Source organism: Saccopteryx leptura, chromosome 2 (assembly GCF_036850995.1).
Source record: "Saccopteryx leptura isolate mSacLep1 chromosome 2, mSacLep1_pri_phased_curated, whole genome shotgun sequence".
Taxonomy (NCBI): Eukaryota; Metazoa; Chordata; class Mammalia; order Chiroptera; family Emballonuridae; genus Saccopteryx; species Saccopteryx leptura.
Genome location: NC_089504.1, coordinates 75,492,356 through 75,513,262, shown reverse-complemented (window position 1 = coordinate 75,513,262; position 20,907 = coordinate 75,492,356). Strand labels below are relative to the sequence as shown.

General features: G+C 37.9%; 1 protein-coding gene across 2 annotated transcripts in view; it reads left to right on the top strand.

Moving 5' to 3' along the window:
• TTC39B (tetratricopeptide repeat domain 39B) overlaps positions 1-20,556 on the top strand; it is a 164,764-nt gene extending 144,208 nt beyond the window's left edge. For both annotated transcript variants that reach the window (XM_066368200.1, XM_066368199.1), the window contains 4 exons: positions 1,979-2,087; positions 12,789-12,906; positions 16,564-16,680; positions 19,691-20,556. In XM_066368200.1, the coding sequence (XP_066224297.1) occupies positions 1,979-2,087; positions 12,789-12,906; positions 16,564-16,680; positions 19,691-19,781 (435 nt within the window). In that variant the 3' untranslated portion in view covers positions 19,782-20,556. The remainder of the gene's footprint in view (positions 1-1,978; positions 2,088-12,788; positions 12,907-16,563; positions 16,681-19,690) is intronic.
• The last annotated feature ends 351 nt before the right edge of the window (positions 20,557-20,907 follow it).

The window sequence follows — 20,907 nt, the reverse complement described above, 5'->3', positions numbered from 1 at the left end:
AAGCTGGTCTGCACCTAGTACCTAGGTCCAGGTGTTCCCTGCTTCAGATAAACACTCTCTTGGAGCAGCACCACTAGAATAGGCTATTCTCTGCCTGCGATAGACAAACTGTGACCACTCTGTAATCAGAGCAGAGCACAGATAAAAATAAGAAAATCACTACGTAGCCACGAAAAAGAAGGAAATCTTACCTTTTGCAGTGGCATGGATGGACCTGGCGATCATTATGCTAAGTGAAATAAGCCAGGCAGAGAAAGAAAAATATCATATGATCTCACTTCTATGTGGAATCCAATGAACAAAGTGAACTGAGGAATGGAATAGAGGCAGAGGCGGGGTCACAGGGAGCAGAGGAACAGCTGTCACAGGGAAGGGGGCTGAGGGGATGGGATCAGAGAAGGTGAAGGGATAAATGAAATTATATATACATAACACATAGATACAGATAACAGGATAGCAAGTCTCAGGGAAGGGGGCAAAGGGGGTATAATGCGGGACAAGGGGGTGGAGGTGAGGGTGTTTGTTATATTGAATGGGACACTTGAATCCATGTTAACACAATAAATTAAAATTAATAAGTATTAAAATAATAAAATTACAAAAAGAACTGGATATTTCTCTTTCCTTGCTCATGTGGCAGCCTGCTGCTATTTTACCAATTATAGCTTTTAGCTCCAATCCTGATTCATTTCTATCTGATTTGTGCTTGGAAACTTTTTCTTTGTCACAGAACTTTCCTAAAAATTGTCTGGAGCACCATAGTCCTCTCTCTGTCCTAGAACATATATGCTAATTATTTCTCACTTTGATTAATAGGGACCTTAGTAAAGGTCAACTCACTGCACTTATATCTCTAGATCTAAGGGTATAGAATTGGCTTGAATTGTGGTGACTAGGTTTACCAAAATCCTATTTTTCTTAAAATCTCAGATATGAACTTGCCATCTTCTGGTAAAATATTTCATCAATAAAAACAAAATTTAAAAAAGATTCATCATTAATTAAAATAAATATTTCATTAGTTATTGAATTGAGTTGGTATGCTGTTAGCAACAAGAAACTGCTAGATGTAAAATAAAAGGTAGAGTGTGGTGATTCTAGTAGTTTTCAGTGCTTATCACGTAAGGATGCGTTCCTGTCACTCTACTTGAATGTATTTTTCTTGTTTCCACTGCTTCCCTGTAAGAGGTTGTTCAAATAATATCTTTACCATATTTTAAAATGTATTTATTTCCAAGAAAATACTAATTAATCATATTATTTCATACTCTTAAATATATGAACTAGGAAGATTAGAAAAATATTTTCAAGCAAAAGCACATTTGCTTTTGGTTCAAAAAAAAATTCTCATCTGTTAGCCTATTAAATATAATTTGCAATGAGAAATCATTAATTTACATTTTTAGAGGCTGTCATCCAGCCATATGGCCTTCAAACAAGTCCATTTTCTGCATATTGGATTGCAGCACTGGACTGTCACATTTTTAATGGTATAAAAGGAACCTGAGCCGAGGGAAATATTTCCTGTGTTCATTTCCAGTGATGTCCTTGGAAATGATTTATGTAAATAATTGGAAGATATTTTAAAATGTTTTTCCTGTACTTAAATGTAACAACAAAAATTTATATTAAATAGAATTGTTCATGGTATCAGTTTAGAATATTATATTTATTTATCTGTAATTGATTATCTTTCAAAAGGATTGAATACCAGTAGGTTCTTCATAGATATTTCTTAGATAAATGAAAAAATTAATTTTTTTAGTAAAATCATACTATAGTACATATATTGAATTACTTCACAGTATAAAAGGCAGAAGGCACATAATAAAATGAGAAAGGAGGAAATGATATCACTAAACTCCACATAAGATCCCCAGCAACCAAGGTAAATACACGACGTTCGTAGTTTTGTTGTCATAAAGGAGATTGAATAACCTTACATAATGGCAAATGGTTTTTTATTCTTCCTCCTTAGGAAATGATGTACATCTGGAATGGTTTTCCAATAGTGAGCAAAAGAAAAGACCTTTCTGAAAATCTGTTGTTAACTATTGAAAAGGCTGAGGCAGCTTTACAAAATGAAGGTAAGGATGAAAGGTGAAAGCCTGGAAATCTTTACTGTTATCACTCGCCCGAGCTCTCCCTGTGCACCTCTACCCCCCGTGATTTTCTGTGCATCGTAAGGACAAGGGAGCTTGGGCTGCAGGTGTCTGGGTGACTGCAAGCAAAATGAAAGGAGGAATGCTACATGCTGCACACATGAGTGAACCTTAGAGATGTTAGGCTAAGTGAAAGAAGCCAGTTGCAAAAGACAACATGTCATATAATTCCATTTATATGAAATATTGGCAGTAGGTAAATTTGTAAGGACAGAAACTAGATTAGTGGTTGCCTAGGGATGGAGAGCTGGTATGGGGGTGATAGTTAAAGGGTATGGTATTTCTTTGGGGGGGTCATGATAGGTTTTTGTAGTCATTGTTGTACAACTAATATACTCAGTGAGTTGTATATTTTTTATTTTTATTGAGTTTATGGGGCTGACACAGTCTAACAAATTATGAAGGTTTCAGGTGCACAATTCCACAACACATCATCTGTCCACTGTATTGTGTGTTTACCATTGCGAGACAAGTTCCTGTCCATCATCATTCACCCCTCTGTGCTCTACCCCACCTTCCCCAACCACCCCCGCCCTGGCAGTCACCATACTGTTGTCGGTGTCCAACCCAAACAGCTGTCAGCCTGCTCTCTATCTATGATTCCATCTCTATTTTGCTTGTTTGTTCGTTTTGTTTATTACATTCCACATATGAGTGAAACCATACAGTACTTGAGCACTTAGCGTAATGCTCTCCAGGTCCATCCATGCTGCTGCAAAAGGTAAAATTTCCTTCTTTTTTACAGCTGAGTAGTATTCCATTGTATAAATATGTCACAGCTGTTGTATCCACTCATCTATTGATGAACACTTGAGCTGCTTCCAAATCTGGGCTATTGTAAAGAGCACTGCCGTGAATGTAGGGGTTCATGTATTCTTTTGAGCTAAGTGTTCTGTGTTTCTGTGGATAAATTCCCAGAAGTGAAATTACTGGATCATAAGGCAGTTCCATTTTTAATTTTAAAAAAGTTTTAAAAAATTGATTTGAGAGAGTGGTAGAGGGAGAGAGAGAAACAAACATCAATTTGTTGTTCCATTTATTAATGCATTCATTAGTTGATTCTTATATGTGCCCTGACCAAGGACTGAACCTACAACCTTGGTGTATTAGGATGGTGCTCTAACAACTGCGCTACTCAGCCAGGGCCCATTTTTAATTTTTTAAGGTAACTCCATACTGCTTTCCACAATGGCCACACCAATGTGCATTTTTTTTTTTTTTTGTATTTTTCTGAAGCTGGAAACGGGGAGAGACAGTCAGACAGACTCCCACATGCGCCCGACCGGGATCCACCCGGCACACCCACCAGGGGGCGATGCTCTGCCCCTCCGGGGCGTCGCTCTGCTGCGACCAGAGCCACTCTAGCGCCTGGGGCAGAGGCCAAGGAGCCATCCCCAGCGCCTGGGCCATCTTTGCTCCAATGGAGCCTCAGCTGCAGAAGGGGAAGAGAGAGACAGAGAGGAAGGAGAGGGGGAGGGGTGGAGAAGCAGATGGGCGCTTCTCCTGTGTGCCCTGGCCGGGAATCGAACCCGGGTCCCCCGCACGCCAGGCCGACGCTCTACTGCTGAGCCAACCGGCCAGGGCCCCAATGTTCATTTTTACCAGCAGTACATGAGGGTTGCCTTCCACATCCTCTCCAACATTTATTGTTTGTTGATTTATTGATGATAGTCATTCTGACAGGTGTGAGGTGATATCTCATTGTGGTTTTACTTTGCATTTTTCTGATGATTAGTGGCTTTAAGCATTTTGTTTTGTCTCTTGGCCATCTTTATGTACTCTTTGGATAAGTGTCTACTTAGGTCATTTGCCCATTTTTCAATTGGATTGTGTGTTGAATTGTATAACTTTTTAAATTAGTTTTAGATATTAACCCCTTATCAGATGTATTGGCGAATATTGTTCTCCCATTTAGTGGGTTGTATTTTTATTTTTTTGCTTTGATGTGCAAAAACTTTTTATTTTGATGTAGTTCCATTTGTTTATTTTTTTCTGTTTTCCTTGCCCAAGGAGAAATGTTTGAAAAAATGTTGCTATGAGAAATGTCCAAGGTTTTACTGCCTATGTTTTCCTCCAGGATTTTTATGGTTTGAGTCTAACATTTAAATCTTTAACCCATTTTGAGATTATTTCTGTGTATGGTGTAAGAAGGTGGTCTCGTTTCATTTTTTTTGCACATATTGGTCCAGTTTTTCCAACATTTATTGAATAGATTATCTTTACCTCATTGTATATTTTTGCCTCCTTTGTCAAATATTAATTGAACATAAAAGCAGGGTCTATTTATGGGCTCTATTCTGTCCCATTGATCTGTATGTCTGTTTTTACGTCAGTACCATGCAGTTTTTATTTCCATGGTCTTGTAGTATGGTTTATATCAGGTAGCATGATTCCTCCAACTTTGTTCTTCTTTCTCAAGATGCCATAGCTATTTTGGGTCTTTGTGGTTCTATATAAATTTTGGAAAGTTTGTTCTAATTCTGTGAAATATACCATTGGTGTCTTGATCGGAATTGCACTGAATGTATAGATTGCTTTGGGTAGTGTGAACATTTTAATGATGTAATTCTTTTACATGAACACGGCATATGCTTCCATTTATTTGTATCTTCCTTGATTTCTTTTTTAGTGTCATAGTTTTCTGAGTGCTCTCAGTCTTTTACAGTATTGTTTAATTTATTCCTAGGTATTTTATTCAAAGCAGGTGTGAATGGGATTGTTTTATTAGTTTCTCTTTCTGCTAGTTCATTGGTGTGTAAAAATGGAACTGCTTTCTGCCTATTCATTTTGTATCCTGCTACTTTATTAAATTCACTGATCGGTTCTGGTAGTTTTTTGGTGGAATCTTTAGGGTTCTTGATATACAGTATTATGTCATCTGCAAATAATGGCAGTTTTACTTCTTCCTTTCTAGTTGGATGCTTTTTATAACTACTTCTCCTCCTCCTCCTTCTTCTTCTTTCTCCTTCTCCTTTTCCTTCCTTCTTCTTTTTTTGGTCTGATTGTGATGGTTAGGACTTCTAGTACTATGGTGAATAAGAGTGGTGAAAGTGGACATTCTGTCTTGATCTTGATCTTAAGGGAAACACTTTTAGTTTTTGCCCATTGAGTATGATGTTGCCTGTGAGTTTGTCAGATATGGTCTTTATTACATTAAAGTATGTTCCCTGTATTCCCACTTTGCTGAGAGTTTTTAACATAAATGGGTGCAGGATTTTATCAAATGCTTTTTCTGTATCTATTGATACATTCATGTGGTTTTTAGCCTTCATTTCGTTTATGTGATATGTGTTTATGGATTTGCAGGCATTGTACCAACCTTGCATCCTCAGAATAAATCCCACTTGATCATGGTCTATGATCTTTTCAATGTCTTGCTGGGTCCAGTTTGCTAATATTTTGTTCAGGATTGTAGCATCTATGTTCATCAGGGATACTGGCCTATAATTTTTCTTTACTGTAGTGTCATTATCTGTTTTTGGAATTAGGATAATGCTGGCCTCATAAAAAGGGATTGGGAGCCTTTCCTCTTCTTGAATTATTTTGAATAGTTTGAGAAGGATAGATGTTATTTCTTTTCTGAATGTTTGGTAAAATTCGCCTGTGAAGTCATCTGGTCCAGGACTTTTGTTTTTGGGAGGTTTTTTGATTTTTGCTTCAGTTTCACTAGTTGTAATCTGTTTATATTCTAATTCTTCCTTATTCAGTTGTAAAGATTGTATGTGTCTAGGAATTTATCCATTTCATGCCAATTGTCCAATTTGCTGGTGTATAATTGTGTGTAATGTTTTCTTAAAATCCTTTGTATTTCTTTGGTGTCAATTGTTATTTTTCAATTGTTTCATTTCTGATTTTATTTATTGGAGTTCTTTTTTTTCCCCTTGATGAGTGTGGTTAAAGTTTTGTCAGTCTTGTTTATCTTTTCAGAGAACCAGCTCTTGGTTTCATTGATCTTTCATTTTGTTTTTTTACTCTATTTTGTTTAATTTGGCCCTGATTTTTATTATTTCTTTTCTTCTGCTCACTTTGGGCTTTGTTTGTTGTTCTCTTTCTAGTTTCTTTAAGTGTCAAGTTAGATTGTTTATTTGAGATTTTTCTTGTTTCTTGAGATAAACCTGTAATGCTATGGATTTTTCTCCTAGGGCTGCTTTCGCCATGTCCCTTGATTTCGTCCTTGATCTCATTGTTAACTCATTCATTGTTTAGTAACATGTTATTTAGCCTTTATGTCTTTGTGTATTTTTCAGTTTTATTCTTATGATTGATTTCTAGTTTTATACCGTTATGGTCAGGGGAGATGCTTGATATAATTTTAGTCTTCTTAAATTTATTCAGACTTGTTTTGTGGTCTATTCTAGAAAATGTGCCATGTGCACTTGAACAGAATGTATATTCTGCTTTGGGGTGAAATGCTCTAAAGATATGAACTAAATCCATATGATCTAATGTGTCATTTAAGGCCAACATTTCCTTGTTGATTTTCTGTCTGGAAGGTCTATCCACTGGTGTCAATGGGAAGTGTTTTTATTTTTTTTAGACAGATACCTAGAGTAGAATTATTGGATCATATGGTAGTTCTTTTTTTGCCATAAATTTTTAAATTGTTGCCAAGACTCCCTTAGAATAATTTCAAAAGCTTTATAGCTCTCCATGGAGCTAATGTATTGTAGTTTAATCAACTCTTACCGTACATATTATTGAGCATTTAGGTTATTTTCCATATTTAAAATAATTCTAGCTTTAGACTTCAGTCAGTCAGGAGAAGACATCTGAAAGAATGAAAGCTGAATCTGCTAACAAGGCCGAGGGTTCAGGTTCGGTAGTTAAGGAATCCAGTAGAACAGAGAGCAAGGCTGTTTTGAGGCCATAGACCCTCTCCCCTATTAGCCATTTTGCAAATACAAACTGGTGGTGACAGGGAGACCAGGTGAGTGGAATATTCTACTCCACTAATTGAAAAACAGTCACGTGGAAGGCTCATCTGCTGATGGAGGGTGAGTAAAGTAGCCTCCCTTTATTGGTGGTTTTGCTGTCTATGATATGTTACCTATGGTCAACTGTGGGTTAAAAATATTAAATGGAAATTCCAAAAATAAAGAATTCAGAAATTTTAAGTTGTGCATCATTTTGAGTAGCATGATGAAATCCTGCACTGTCCTGATCTGTCCTGCCAAGGACATGTGTTGTGGCAACAACGAACCACTCGGGGACCAAATGAAATGCTCTGCGGGGCCAAGGAGAGGCAACAGCTCAGTCAGCAGATCTGAGGACTGAGGCCTTCCCTGTCCCCAGCCCTACTCAGATATTTATTAGCCAGTAAAAATAACTCAAGAAAGCAGATAGAAGAAGTTTTCAGGGGGTGAAGTAAAGGATAAGGGACATGCTGACTTCTAATCTCTGTTCTGAGAGCCTAAACATTTCTGTTTCTGAATCTTATCCTGATGTTTTGCTGTTCCCAGCATGGGTCAGAGAGGCCCCTGGACTTGCACCGTAGAGGCTCAGGGCTTGCACCGTAGCGTGCCTTGCTGTCTTTGATTGTTTACCTAACTGTGCAAATCTTCACAGATATTCCTATAGACATGATTATTCCTTTGTCCAATATATTCATCTCACTTTATATCATTATATAGACATAATATCCTCTCATATCATCACAAAAAGAGTGAGTACAGTATATACAGCAAGGTATTTTAAGACTGAGACCACATTCATATAACTTTTATTACAGTATAATAATAGTTGTATTTTATTTTTAGTTATTGTTAATCTCTTAGTGTGCCTAATTTGTAAATTAAATTATATCATAGATACCTGTGTCTAGGAATACACTAGTGTATATAGGGTTTGACACTATGTGCAGCCTCACACATCCACTGGGGTCTTGGAGTGTATCCTTTGCAGATAAGGGATAACTACTATAATGTCACTATCCCATAGTAAAGGCAGCATTTTAATCAAAGAACCATGATATCAGTATCATTTTTCTTCTTTTCTCCTTCCCTTTTGCAAAAAGTTGTAACATTTAAACCTGATGATGAACTATAGATTAGGTTGAGAAGCCAAAATATTGAGGTATTTATCTTCACAGACTGATAATTTCCTTTGATTTCTGGGTACCCAGGGAAATCAGCAAATAAGAAGTCTCAAGATTCTGGGAAAAGAAGGAAGAGTCAAAACTGTTTTCTCTTTTGCAGACATCCAAAGGATTGTATGTATGAGTATAGACTACGGACTTGCTACATGGACATTTCAGACTTTCTTTGTGTGTTGTTCTAGGAGTTCCATTACTAACATATTTTCTATATAGCTTTTATTAGTATAGAGTTGTGATAAACTTTCTTACTTTTTTTTTTAACAATTATATCTTTTTATGGTAGCAAAATATACATAAAATTTACCATGTTAACCATTTTCATTGTACAGTTCAGGAATGTTAAATACATGCATATGGTTCGGCAGCCAGTCTCCAGAACTTTTTCACACAGTAAACAGCAACTCCCCATTTTCCCCTACACCTAGTCCCTGGCAACACTATTTTACTTCTCGTTGCTGTGAATTTGACTACTCTAGAGCAGAGGCAGATTTAACGGCGGGCACACCAGGTGTGTATCCTGAGCCCCCACCTCTGAAGGGGCCCCACAAAACCCCAATTTTACACTTTTTTCTAATGACACCAAGTTTGGTTTCATATGTGCAATTTTAACATTAATAGTACATAATATTTTTTATTTATTTAAAAATATGGTTAACTTCTATTTTTATTCTCCCTGTCTCTCTCTTTTTTTTTTAAGGGGTCCAATATTTTCTCCTGCGCCCTGGACCTCAACCGAGCTTAATCCGCCTCTGCTCTAGAGTCGTATTCATATAAGTGGCTTATTTCACTCAGCATAATGTCCTTCAAGGTACATCTACGTTGTACCATGTCAGAATTTCCTTCTTTTTTAAGACTGAATAATATTCCTTTATATGTATGTACCATATTTTGCTTATCCATGTATCCACTGATGCACATTTGGGTTGCTTGTACCTTTTGGCTATTATAATACTTCAATGAACATGGGTATACAGATATATTTTGAGACCCTGCTTTCAGTTCTTGTAGATATATTCCCAAAAGTGGAATTACTGGGTCATATGGTAGTTCTATGTTTAACTTTTTAAAGAACTACCATATTGTTTTCTGTAGTAGTGGCACCATTTTATATTCCCACCAACAGTGTACAAGCGTTCCAATTTCTCTACAATTCTTGCCAACACTTGTTATTTTCTGTTTTTTGTTTTGTTTTAGTAGTAGTCATCCTAATGGGTGTGAAGTAATCTTTACTACTTTTCATATGATATAATTTCAAAAGTGAAAAGTATTTTGTTTTGAGTAGAAATCAACATAAAATCACATCATTATGAATTTAAATAAAATGAAACCCTATGAAAGTTTACCTTAAAAATGAGATTTCACAAAATGCACTTCTGTAAAATCCATTGGGGCTTTTAATTTTCTTATTTGGAAACTCTGTAGATTTCCCTTCTAGAATTATGATAGGCAGAGAAAGCACTTATTTCTACTATTAAGAGAATTACTTAAGATTAAATCCCACATATCCACAAACTAAATGGTAAAAGGACTATTTTTTAAGTAAGTGGATATGTGAAAACAGGGAGGTAAAGGAAAATCTCTTTTTATTAAGTAAAAACATTTGTAGTGTGTTCTTGTTCTTTCTCCTAATGAAGTAGGCCAGGGTTTGGGTTTTGTGGAATACATTTTGATGGTTGAATGTCCATCCTTTCAGTATAACCTAATATGTACCACCGGAATGGGGCCTTTGTATATTAAAAAGTCCTGAAGGACCATTGGGTTTTCTCTGTTTGAGCACACTCATAAATTTATTTTGCCCCTTCATTGGTTTTGGGAAAAAATTAAAGGAGTAATATATGTATCAGGCTATGTATGTAAATTTCAATCGAGCTTTAGAAAACCAAGACACTGTTTCCATTCATTCTTTCCTCTTTTAATGACATATTGAGGCGATAGGCTAGAGATGTTTAAGCATGGCCCAGGGGAGCTCAGACAGACACACTGTACTTCGTAAAATTCTGTCTTTGTATGTCTTCCCCTTGGTAAAAAAATTGGTTTCTTTTCTGATGATCCCCTTTGCCAGATGTTACTCATGAAATTTATGATCATCTCTTCTAGGTCCATTGTTTTATGCAGGAAGGTTACCCAACACACACACACCTCTCCCCTACCCCCCCTAGCCACTGTTACAACTTTTGAGTAACTAGGTTTCTATCCTTCAGCGTGAGGGGAAAGAAATCCAAAATTGGGAAAAGGAATGAACTTGTCAACCTGATGTGACTTCATCTCCATCGTTCCCCCATTGTTAGGAATTGAATGAATTTTTGCTTCTACCTTTGACAAGTGTCTTTAAAGTAAAAGATAGTAGAGGCTACAGTGGACGTAACTCTTGGCAGTGCCGTAGTTCTGAGAGGCTGGTCAGAGATACAAATGGAGCAATACTGTTTAAAGAGAAAAAATACGTGGTGTAATATGGCTGGAGTCAGTGTTTGCTATTAATTCCTTAGTGTTTCATTTGAAATCGAACTAAATTCAACATGTAGCCAGGAGTTAGTACAGTAGCTCTATTTTTTTGTTTGTTTGTTTTTTGTTTTTGTGGATAATCTGCTTGGTAAAATTGCATAGCAAGCATAATCAGAGTTACATACAAGAAAAAGTGTTATTTACTTTATGACTTTCCACTTTCTAAATCTATTTTCACGTTTTTCTTTGGTGCATCTCAACTAGCTTCTAAAATACTCAATGTTGGTATTTTTGTAGTTTGGGCCTCTAACTTCTTTTTCCTCTGCCTAGCCTCTGTTTTATTAAGTGCAGATCTTTTGTGATGAAAATATGCTTTGGCAGCATCATCGTTATCTTGGAATGTGACATGGAAACTGTGTTGAAATGTTCATCTATGAACTCACATTGGGCCGGAGAATCATGACAAACATTCACATTTTAAGGGAAAATAATCCTCTGACATGTAGAGCTCTGTGGTCTGAAAAAACTATGGTTTTGCTTTCTAGGATTTTTAAAGGAATGTTGATGTTTTTGAACCTATTTTCCATATTCCTAACTTATCTAAATAAAAGCTAAGTGTGGCTTTACTGGTACTCAAGCTCTGTGTGGTGTTATGTTTGTTTCTCTCAGCAAAATTGTCGTTCACTGAGCACCAGAATTGTGTGATAACACGAGACTATCAGAAAATCCTGCATGGAACTCAGTAAAATGCAGAAATAAGATACTAAAAAGTAGCATCTAGAATGGATCCGAAGAGTTTGATTCTAGGCTTGGAAAGATACTGCTTCTTGTATGCATATATCAATGAGCATCCATGATTAGAAGCATAAATTGATTTTTTTTTGTTTTGGTAGAAAAATGGTCCTTAAGTAATAGAAAAGGTAATGTGGCAGTGATATCTGTGGTTTTCTTGGCGAATGACCTAACAGAGCTTAGAAGTGAGAGGTGAATTCAGCTGTCCTCAGCATCTTGAAGCAAAGGGACCCCTTCTAGCTGGTCACGTAGCATTGTTACCTTCCCATAGACAAGCAGTTACTCACTCACACAGCAGCATGTGTTCATGGCAATTACTGAGGTTTGTTCTGAAAGCAGGAGGATGTCGATAGGAGGGACTCCCAGGGCCTCATTAGTTTGGTTTACAGGGCACCCCCCACTGCCCACCAGATCCCTTACCCCTCAGTGTTGTCACAGCCTGAAATGTGTAAATTATCATCTGTCTTGGGATCACTTTTTAATTGTACCTAACTTGCAGAAAACCCCAAATTCAAAAGTGGTTGCTGTTAAATGGCTACCTTTATCAGGTAGATATCACATAATATGGCTCCTTCTGTTTAATAATCCACACAGCCTTGTGCTGTAGGGGCCAAGAATCACTTTCCAGAGGGACGACCTGGTGAAGAAAAACCTTTCCATTAGCCTCAAGCAGTTGGAAGTGTGTGAGGATCTGAGGTAGCTAGCGTGTACTTCAGAACCATTTTATCTAACTTTGTAATGTAATATCCCCCCAAAAGAACATAGCCTGGGAGGATTGATAAGCTACAAACATAATGATCTGGAGAGGGTATTCTGCTTCCTGAATTTTTAATGGATAGAACGCCATCTGCTTCTCCATATGGAAGTGCTGTCCGCACCCACATGGAGCCAGCACAGCGAGAAGCCAGAACCGCAGGAGGGGGCAGCCTTCCTCCTCCTCATGGCTTTACCTTTTATAGAACTAATGAAGCACTTACCTCATTTAGAGTTCTGGTATTCTCCTGTTATACATACTAAGGTTGCATAACTCAGAATATGAGCCCCTGAAAAAAATGTTTACATGGACAGACCGACCCCTTAATAAGATGGGGTACTAAACTAAGGTTAGTGAGTTCAAGATCCAGTTTAAAATAATTTCATTGGATTTTATTTAGTAATGTACAGCAAATGCTAAAATGTTTTCCTGATTTTTAAATGACCCCTCTGAAACCTAATAGCTATTATTCCTCTCAGTTGGGATTTTAATAAAAGTGATTTTGTTTTGGTGTGTGACTTTTGTTTGTTTGTGTTGCTTTAAGACTTCAGCGACTACTCGGTGGACGATGAGTGCTTGTTGAAGCTGCTGAAAGGGTGCTGCCTGAAGAATTTACAGCGGCCCTTGCAAGCGGAGCTGTGTTTCAATTATGTCATCCAAAGGTAAAAACACGCAGGGAAGCCAACCCGAGGGCACATTGTGGCTTCTGGGGCACTGCCGCGAGGAAGTAGTTTCTCTTGCTGCTACCAGAAACGGAATCCAGGAGTGTGTTCTCTGAGAACAAAATTGTAACTGAAGTGGAACATGGCTTTGTACATTTTCCACTTGGCATTTAAAAGTGACACACAAAACTAAATTTATGGCCCAGCTAACAGGTGTCTATCCAAACTGGCAGCGATGTATGGAACCTCTGATACTTTTTTTGATTCCTGCATTTGTTTTTCACTTATTTACTCTGCAGCTATCTGAGCACCCACGACATGCCAGAGATGGTGCTGGGTCCTAGGGATTCAGTGCTGAGCAAGGAGACTTGCAGTCATCGTGATGGCAGTTTGGCAGGGAAGAAAGGCGTGGGATGCACAGTATAACTGCTGCTCTTTTGGCAAAAGGCATTTCTTCCCTGCAGACGTGCATTTTTTTGTTTCTTTTGTTTTGTTTTGTCCTAATAGCATTGATGATGGTGTCCTGTACCTTTACTACAGAGAGTTGGGTCAAGGCTCTGATGGCTGGCTTTCTTCTCCGTATCTGGAGTCACAAATGCACATACCTGCACGGGCCAGACCAGAAACCTTCCTGAGTGACGGCAGGAAGAGGGCTTGGTGGGCACCGTAGATTCAGGGGCGTGTGCTCTCTAAGAAATGCAGCTGCTCCTGAGCTCTCATTGATTACCACTCTCTACAGGCCCAGGAACACTAAACCCTGCATTTTTTCATGAAAACACTAGAATCTGGATTTTATGTAAAATCTCCTGATTTTTAAATATTGGCAAAAAGTTTTTTAAAACAGTGTAAGCTGAATGGATGGCAGCCACAGGCTGCCAGCTGACGTCCTGTTTTACATCACGTGCTTGCCAGCCAGGCCGTTCTTCCTCTTCTCTCTGAGCGTGTAGGAGGGCTGGTGTGCTTATAAGAACAGGAAAGAGACCCTGTCTATTCCCAAATGAGTAACATACTTATAATTTTAGTAAACATGTTAAAGAAGTATCAGCTGAGTTCTGTGTTATTGGTGTTTTTATAAGGATCAAAAGGGTTATTAAAAGGATTACCCATTTGTGCTATTTGTTGTGTTTTAACAATAGTGAATTATTTGTTTCTGTGTTTTATAATTTTGGATTTTGAGGTTTTCTTTGTTGGCATTTATCTTTTTTTTTTTTTAAAAAGAGAGACAGAGTCAGAGAGAGAGAACAGACAGGGACCGACAGACAGGAAGGGAGAGAGATGAGAAGCATCAATTCTTTGTTGTAGCACCTTTAGTTGTTCACTGACTGCCTTCTCATAAGTACTTTGACCAGGAGGCTCCAGCAGAGCGAGTGACCCCTTGCTCAAGCCAGCAACCTTGGGCTTTAAGCCAGTGGCCCTGCGCTCAAGCCGGATGAGCTGGCGCTCGAGCCAGCCACCTCCAGTTTTGAACCTGGGTCCTCATCATCCCAGGCCAATGCTCTATCCACTGTGCCACGGCCTGGTCAGGCGACATTTAGTCTTGAAACTCCTATGAGGCTAGGATGAAAGAGGAAGAGTCTCTCTAATGTCGTTTTGCTTTTCTTTCTGCTAGGTGCTCCAAAGACTTTTCCAGCCCAGAATCACATTTGTGTTAATTTTATGGCTTAGAGGTTCTTTGATCCTTTGGGCAATGTAAATTTGAATTGAAAATTCATGTGGGGACAGGCCCATTGGTTATTAATTTTCAAGAAATGTGTTTTTACTTCCCCCTGCAGCACTGGCCAAGGAGCCAACTGCCCAGGTTTTCTTCCTGTGCTGGAGATTGGGCTTTTTCTAACCTGCCCTTTCTCTGATGAAGCAGTCTTCCAAGGAAGGGCCCACCTTATATGGAAGTGTCGGTCCTGCTCCCTGTCCTGTGTGGGCCCAGGGCCTCATGCCCTCCCTGGACACCGGCACACAGAGCTCCCGTGGATTCACACTGCATAGACCCCAGGACTGCTTGGCACCATCCTCACACTCAGAGTTCTGGTTTTGTTTTGTTTAGAGTTCCAGAATTTTTCTTCTATTCATGTGAGCTCAGCTATGCGTTTGAAAGTGTGTTTTTCATATTTTTAGTATGTCTAGATGTTCTGTCAGAGAGTTCTCATAACATTGCTGAAAACAAAAGTGTTGACCACTTTTTTTTAAAGATTTTTTTGTTGTTGATTTTACAGAGAAGAGAGAATGGGGGGAGCAAAGAGTATCGGCTCATAGTTGCTTCCCTTGAGTTGTTCATTGCTTACTTGTTGTATGTGCCTTGACCAGGCAAGCCCAAGGTTTCTTTTTATTTTTAAAATTTTTTTAATTTTAAAATTAAATTTAATGGAATGACATTGACAATAAGAGTATGTAGGGGTTCGGTGACCATCCGTATAGCATTCAAGCTGTTGCTTGTGTTGTGTGCCCACCACCCCAGTCACATTCTATCACTCTGTATTTGTCCCTTTTGTCTCCACTCCCCCTCCCCTCTCCCCTGGGTAACCATCTCACTTTTATCTATGTCCATGAGTCTCAGTCTTATATCCCACCTATGTGTGAAATTGTATAGTTCTTAGGTTTTTCTGATTTACTTATTTCACTCAGTATAATGTTCTCAAGCTCCATCCATATTGTTGTAAATGGCACTATGTCATCATTTCTTATGGCTGAGTAGTATTGTATTTTTTATATATATATATCAGATCTTCTTTACCCAATCCTCTTTCGAGGGACATTTTGGTTGTTTCCATGTCTTGGTCACTGTGAATAATGCTGCAATGAACATGGGGTTGCATGTGTCTTTGTGTACCAATGTTTTTGAGGTTTTTTGGGTACATACTGACTAAAGGGATTACTGGGTCATATGGTAACTCTATTCTTCATTTTTTAAGGTACCATCATATTGTCTTCCTTAATAGCTATGTCAGTTTACATTCCCACCAGCAATAAAAAGGGTTTCTTTTTCTCCACAGCCTCTCCAACCCTGTTATTATGTGTCTTGTTGATAATAGCTAATCTAACAGGTATGAGGTGGTATCTCATTGTAGTTTTGATTAGCATTTCTCTAATAGCTAGCAAAGAAGAGCATCTTTTCATATATTTATTGGCCATTTGTATGTCTTCCTGGCAGAAGCCCAGGGTTTCTAACTGGTGACCTCAGCATCCCAGGTCGACGCTCTGTCCACTGCGCCTTTATAGGCTGGGCTGTTGACCAGTTGTTTATTGGCATAGTTTTAGCATTACAAGACTTCACAATGCAAATCAAAGTGAACCTTACAAAAAATAATCCAGCATTCTTATTTTTAAATGGGACACATTTATGTTCTGGAGGATGATCTTGTCCTTTCCAGAGTTAACCTTTGAAGGTCTGCATGTATGTGTTCATATACCTAAGGGGCCGTAAACTGTCCTCAGCGCTGGTCTAATTTAGATTAAGGAATAAAATATTAACATATTAAAAGCATATCATTTATTGCCATAGTTTATTTGATTCTTTGAATAAATTTTGTATATTCAAACAGCTTTTCTCTGTTAATAGTGCTGCCAAGCACCTGTTTTATAAGTTGAGAAGTATTTATGTTGAAAAGAAGGATCCGGTTCTTGTTCTGTTAAGACTTAATTACTTCTCATTCATTCGTTTAGTGAGAAGCTACTGAAGTTTGATCACTACTTAGTGCCATTTACTCTGTTTGAGTTGGCATTTTTGTACAAAAGCCAAGGGGAAATTGATAAGGCCATAAAGACCCTGGAAACTGCAAGGTAGGTGGTGATGACAGCTTTTCCTTGACTGCTATGGAGTTGGGAATGTCAGTACCATTATACCAACAGTAATAGTGTGTGTACACTCAAAAGTTAAAACATTAATAGAAATTATAGTACTGTTACTTATGCTTAGTGTATGCTCATTGCTGTTTTTAACCTTCTGAATGCCTGACCCTGTGACTGTTTACAGATGTTGTGATTGTGGGCCTCTATATGACAGATATCTAATCTAATCCATTCTATTCTATATCAGAGGTCAGCAAACTTTTCTATGAAGGGCTAGTATTAAGTTTTTTTGGCTTTACAGTCTAAGGTCTTTATTCAAGTACTCTATTCTATCGAAAACAGCCTTAGAAGACAATGTATAAATAAATGGATATGTCCAGATTTAGCCATACTTTTAAAATTAATTTGCTGACCTTTGGTATATCTCACTATATTTCTCATTTCCTTGAGGACACGCTGATTTGAAGACCTTTGAATCCTCCCCTGACTTTCTTCTGTCTGTCTACCATGGCAATTTCAAAGCACTTCACATTTCTGCTAGACAGTGGCTCACAGACTTGTGATCCTGGTTTACTTAGCAAGGGGAGAAACCCTGTGGTCTCTTTGCCGTGAGCACTTCTTGCCGTGCATAAAGAATGCCATTTTTAGCTCTAGACCATAAATAGCTTAGTGGTTCATTTGTTTGTTCATTTACTCAAACTCAGCAGGTGTTCACTGAGCACCACTCATGTGCCAGGCACTCAGAAAGCTCTAGACAGACAACTGTACACAAATAGGCGGTATTTCTGCTCTCTTAGTTGGAGGGAGATATTAAGTAAAAAGTAAAGAAAATTAACAATGGTATGTGCTTTGCCGAGATTTACAATCTGATACAGAGTCCCTGGCTGTTGCCTTAGATTGGGTTGATTCTGGAAGGTTTCCTTGAGGAAGTAATATAGTGTGGTTGATATTTGCGTAATGAAAGGCAGTCCTGAGATCGGTCAGCAGAAGACTACTTAGGGAAGATCCCTGGCTGAAGCCACAGCTAAGTAACCTCTAGACTGGGGGGTTGAGCTGCTAGATCGATAATGACGCTTTTTACTGAGATGGGGGATATTTAAAGGAGCAGGTTTAGGGAGAGAAAAAATATATAATTCTGTTTGGACCATGATATTTTAAGATGCCTACTAGTATCCACATGGAGATAGTGAGTGGGCAGTCAACCCTAAAAGCATGGAGTTCACTGGAAAGATAAAGGCCAGATGTGGAGACTTCAGAGTCACCAGCACAGACACAGGGTATTTGAAGCCATGGTACTTGATGAGGTCGTTTTGGGAAACTTGGCTAAAGAGAGAGTGAGGTCCAGCAGAGGACCTTGGGATATGCTGTCATTTTAATGAGAATAAATAGAAAGAGTAAGAAGAAATGCCCACTGAGTGAGGAAGACATCCAGAAAAATCCAGTGAGGAAAGTGTTTCAGAAAGAAGACAGTGGTCACTTGTAAAGAGCTGCTGAGAGGTCAGGCGAGATGAGATGAGACCAGAGAGTTATACTCGGCTGCATGCAGAGCACTGGTGACCTTGACAAGGGAGGTGAGAAAGTACAACCAGCTACTTCAGGTAACTCTTTCAGGATGTTCTGCTGTGAATAAAACCTAGTAATGGGATAGAAGCTTCAGGAACATGATAGAGTTAAGAACGCCTTCTTTATTCTTCTTCTTTTTCCTCTTCCTCTTCCTCTTTTGCTCCTCCTCCTCCTCCTCTGCTGTCTTCTTGTTATTAGGAGATATGAGAACAAATCACCTTTAAAGTTAATTTGAAATACCACCTTTAAAGTTAATAAAATGAATATGAGTGATAATGACTCACATTTCAACTGACATGTATGTGTCATGAAATGTAGCTGATGGAAAATTAGGGACTATAAATACTGTTGTTCCAAGTATTTGTTATTTGGACATATTTAGTGTTACCTTAGCAATGCACAATAAGACAAATTTATAATGATGAAAATAAAAGAATAATAATTCGCCACTATGAAACAAGACCAGCAGTGATCAAAAGTCACCACTAACTCTAGCCAGTGCTGATGATGCCAACATAAACATACTCCCCAATAATTTAATGACTCAGTTGTCTGCAGTTTCCCTTAAGTAGTAGGAGCTTTGCAGAGTTGTCAAAATTAGTGGCTAGGCATTTAGGAAAATACTCATCTACCTTCTTTGGTAAACTCTAGTAAGGTGATGATTTAGCTTATGAATAATAACTCTTCTCAAGGTTACCAGTAAGTAGTACTTAATCTGTAGAAAATGAAGGGCTATCAAAATAAATAAATACACTGCAAAGAAAGAAGTGGCAGCTCATCCATGAGACAGAGCAGGAGCCCAATGTCAAAGCCATTCCGTTTTGATCATTCGTAATAATTCTCTTAAAGAGCAGTCATGAATGATCTAAGTAAAAGTTTTTCAATAATCTGGATTTTAATGGCCGGGCCCTTTCTGACATTGTGACACAATAATTATTGGCCAAGCCATTGCTATTTGCCTGTGAGAATTGGAGTAAATAATTTTGCTGTCTTTGTTGAGGTTGTTATTTCATGGGAGTTTGAAGTTAATTGTTTTTGGGGGTGGGTTGCTGTGATCAATCATGTTCACTTTGTTTATACAAGGCTGCCTTAACATCTCCAGTTTAGAAAAGGAGTCAACTGTTTAAGAATAGTTCACAAAATTGTCAAACATCCTCACAACCTTCTGGCTGTGCTTGTGAATGGCTTGGAAATTAAATATAACCTTGGTACTCAATGTATGACTCTAGATGTTCACTATGAAGCTTCTAGAAATAAAGAATATTACCATCCTTTTCCCATAGGACATAATCTACATTTATGTGTACATAATCCACTGTTATGTGTATTCAAATTGGACAGAAAATAAGGAATGAAGATGAAAGGAAGGGGAGGATGGTGAGAGTGCTGTGGCAGACAAGAAATTTTGACCTTATGATTTTATTCTTATTGTCTTCAGAAACAACTACAAAGATTACTCCATGGAGTCTAGACTACACTTCAGAATTCAGGCAGCTCTTCAACTGTGGAAAAAACCTTCCTCAGACTGAACAGAACATGAAGGATGGCACTTCCCTTCCATTAATACCAACATCTGCTACAGATTAGACCTTGTATTAAAGTGGAAAAGTGATCTTGTGAATGAGAGACAAAAATTAATTTTGTCAATATTTTCTGTCATCTGTGTGGTTTACTGTTGTTCTATGTGAATTTTTTTGTTATTCCCTGTGGAATAATGTTTAATACTATCCAGATAATTCTTGTATTTTGCCTCTCCAAAAAGAATTTCATATTAGATTTCAGTTGGAGAGTGAAGAAATCTTTTAAAGGACTCACAGGTACAATAAAATCTAATTAGATTATTTTTTTTAAACATGGAAATTAATATTGTTTAAATAACAAATGACTTACAAGTTGAGCCATTTTTAGAGTTGTTAGTCAGCTAAACATCAGAGTTATTTTTGTTTCCTAGAGTTTACATTTCAGAGGGGAAATAAAATCACAATCAAAATGGCTTAATAACCTTCTGAAGTCTCCTGGAAAAGACAGGCGGTGGGTGGGAACAGGGGTGGGACGATGTAGTTAATAGTTTGAAAAGACCATAGCTAGCAAAGATGGTGTAATATTGTTATTGTTTTTTTATTCTTCATGTAAGTTAAAAGCGGTAATGTTTTTGAGAGACTGTCCTGTTTTTGAATGTACTTATCCAATCTATTATAATAACAAAAAATTAAAAAATGTGTATCTAAAGGGAAGAAAATGTGATATTTTAGACATTATCCTTAGCAACGAGAGCCTAAAATAAATACATTTGATTATTTTTCTTATAGGATGCAAAGTTCCTGCTGCTTTAAATGTATGTAAACTATCAGTAATTTTTACACTCAGATGTTGGTGAGTAAGATCTAATTTTCTAATCTCTCTAGCACTGTGATGGTTTCTTAAAATATCTGGACTGTGTTTGATCCTTTTCATTGGGAAACACAACCAGGACACTGTGGAAGAGAGCGCGACTGTGGTCCTGGCTCTGCTGCTGGTTAGCAGTTACCAGGGTGACCTGGATGGACCCCCCGCTCTCCGCATCACCATATTCTCCTCATCTGTGAAATGGGAAAAAAGGCAAATGATTACCAAGATATCTCTCAGTTTTATAACTGTCAGTATTTTAGGTATTTC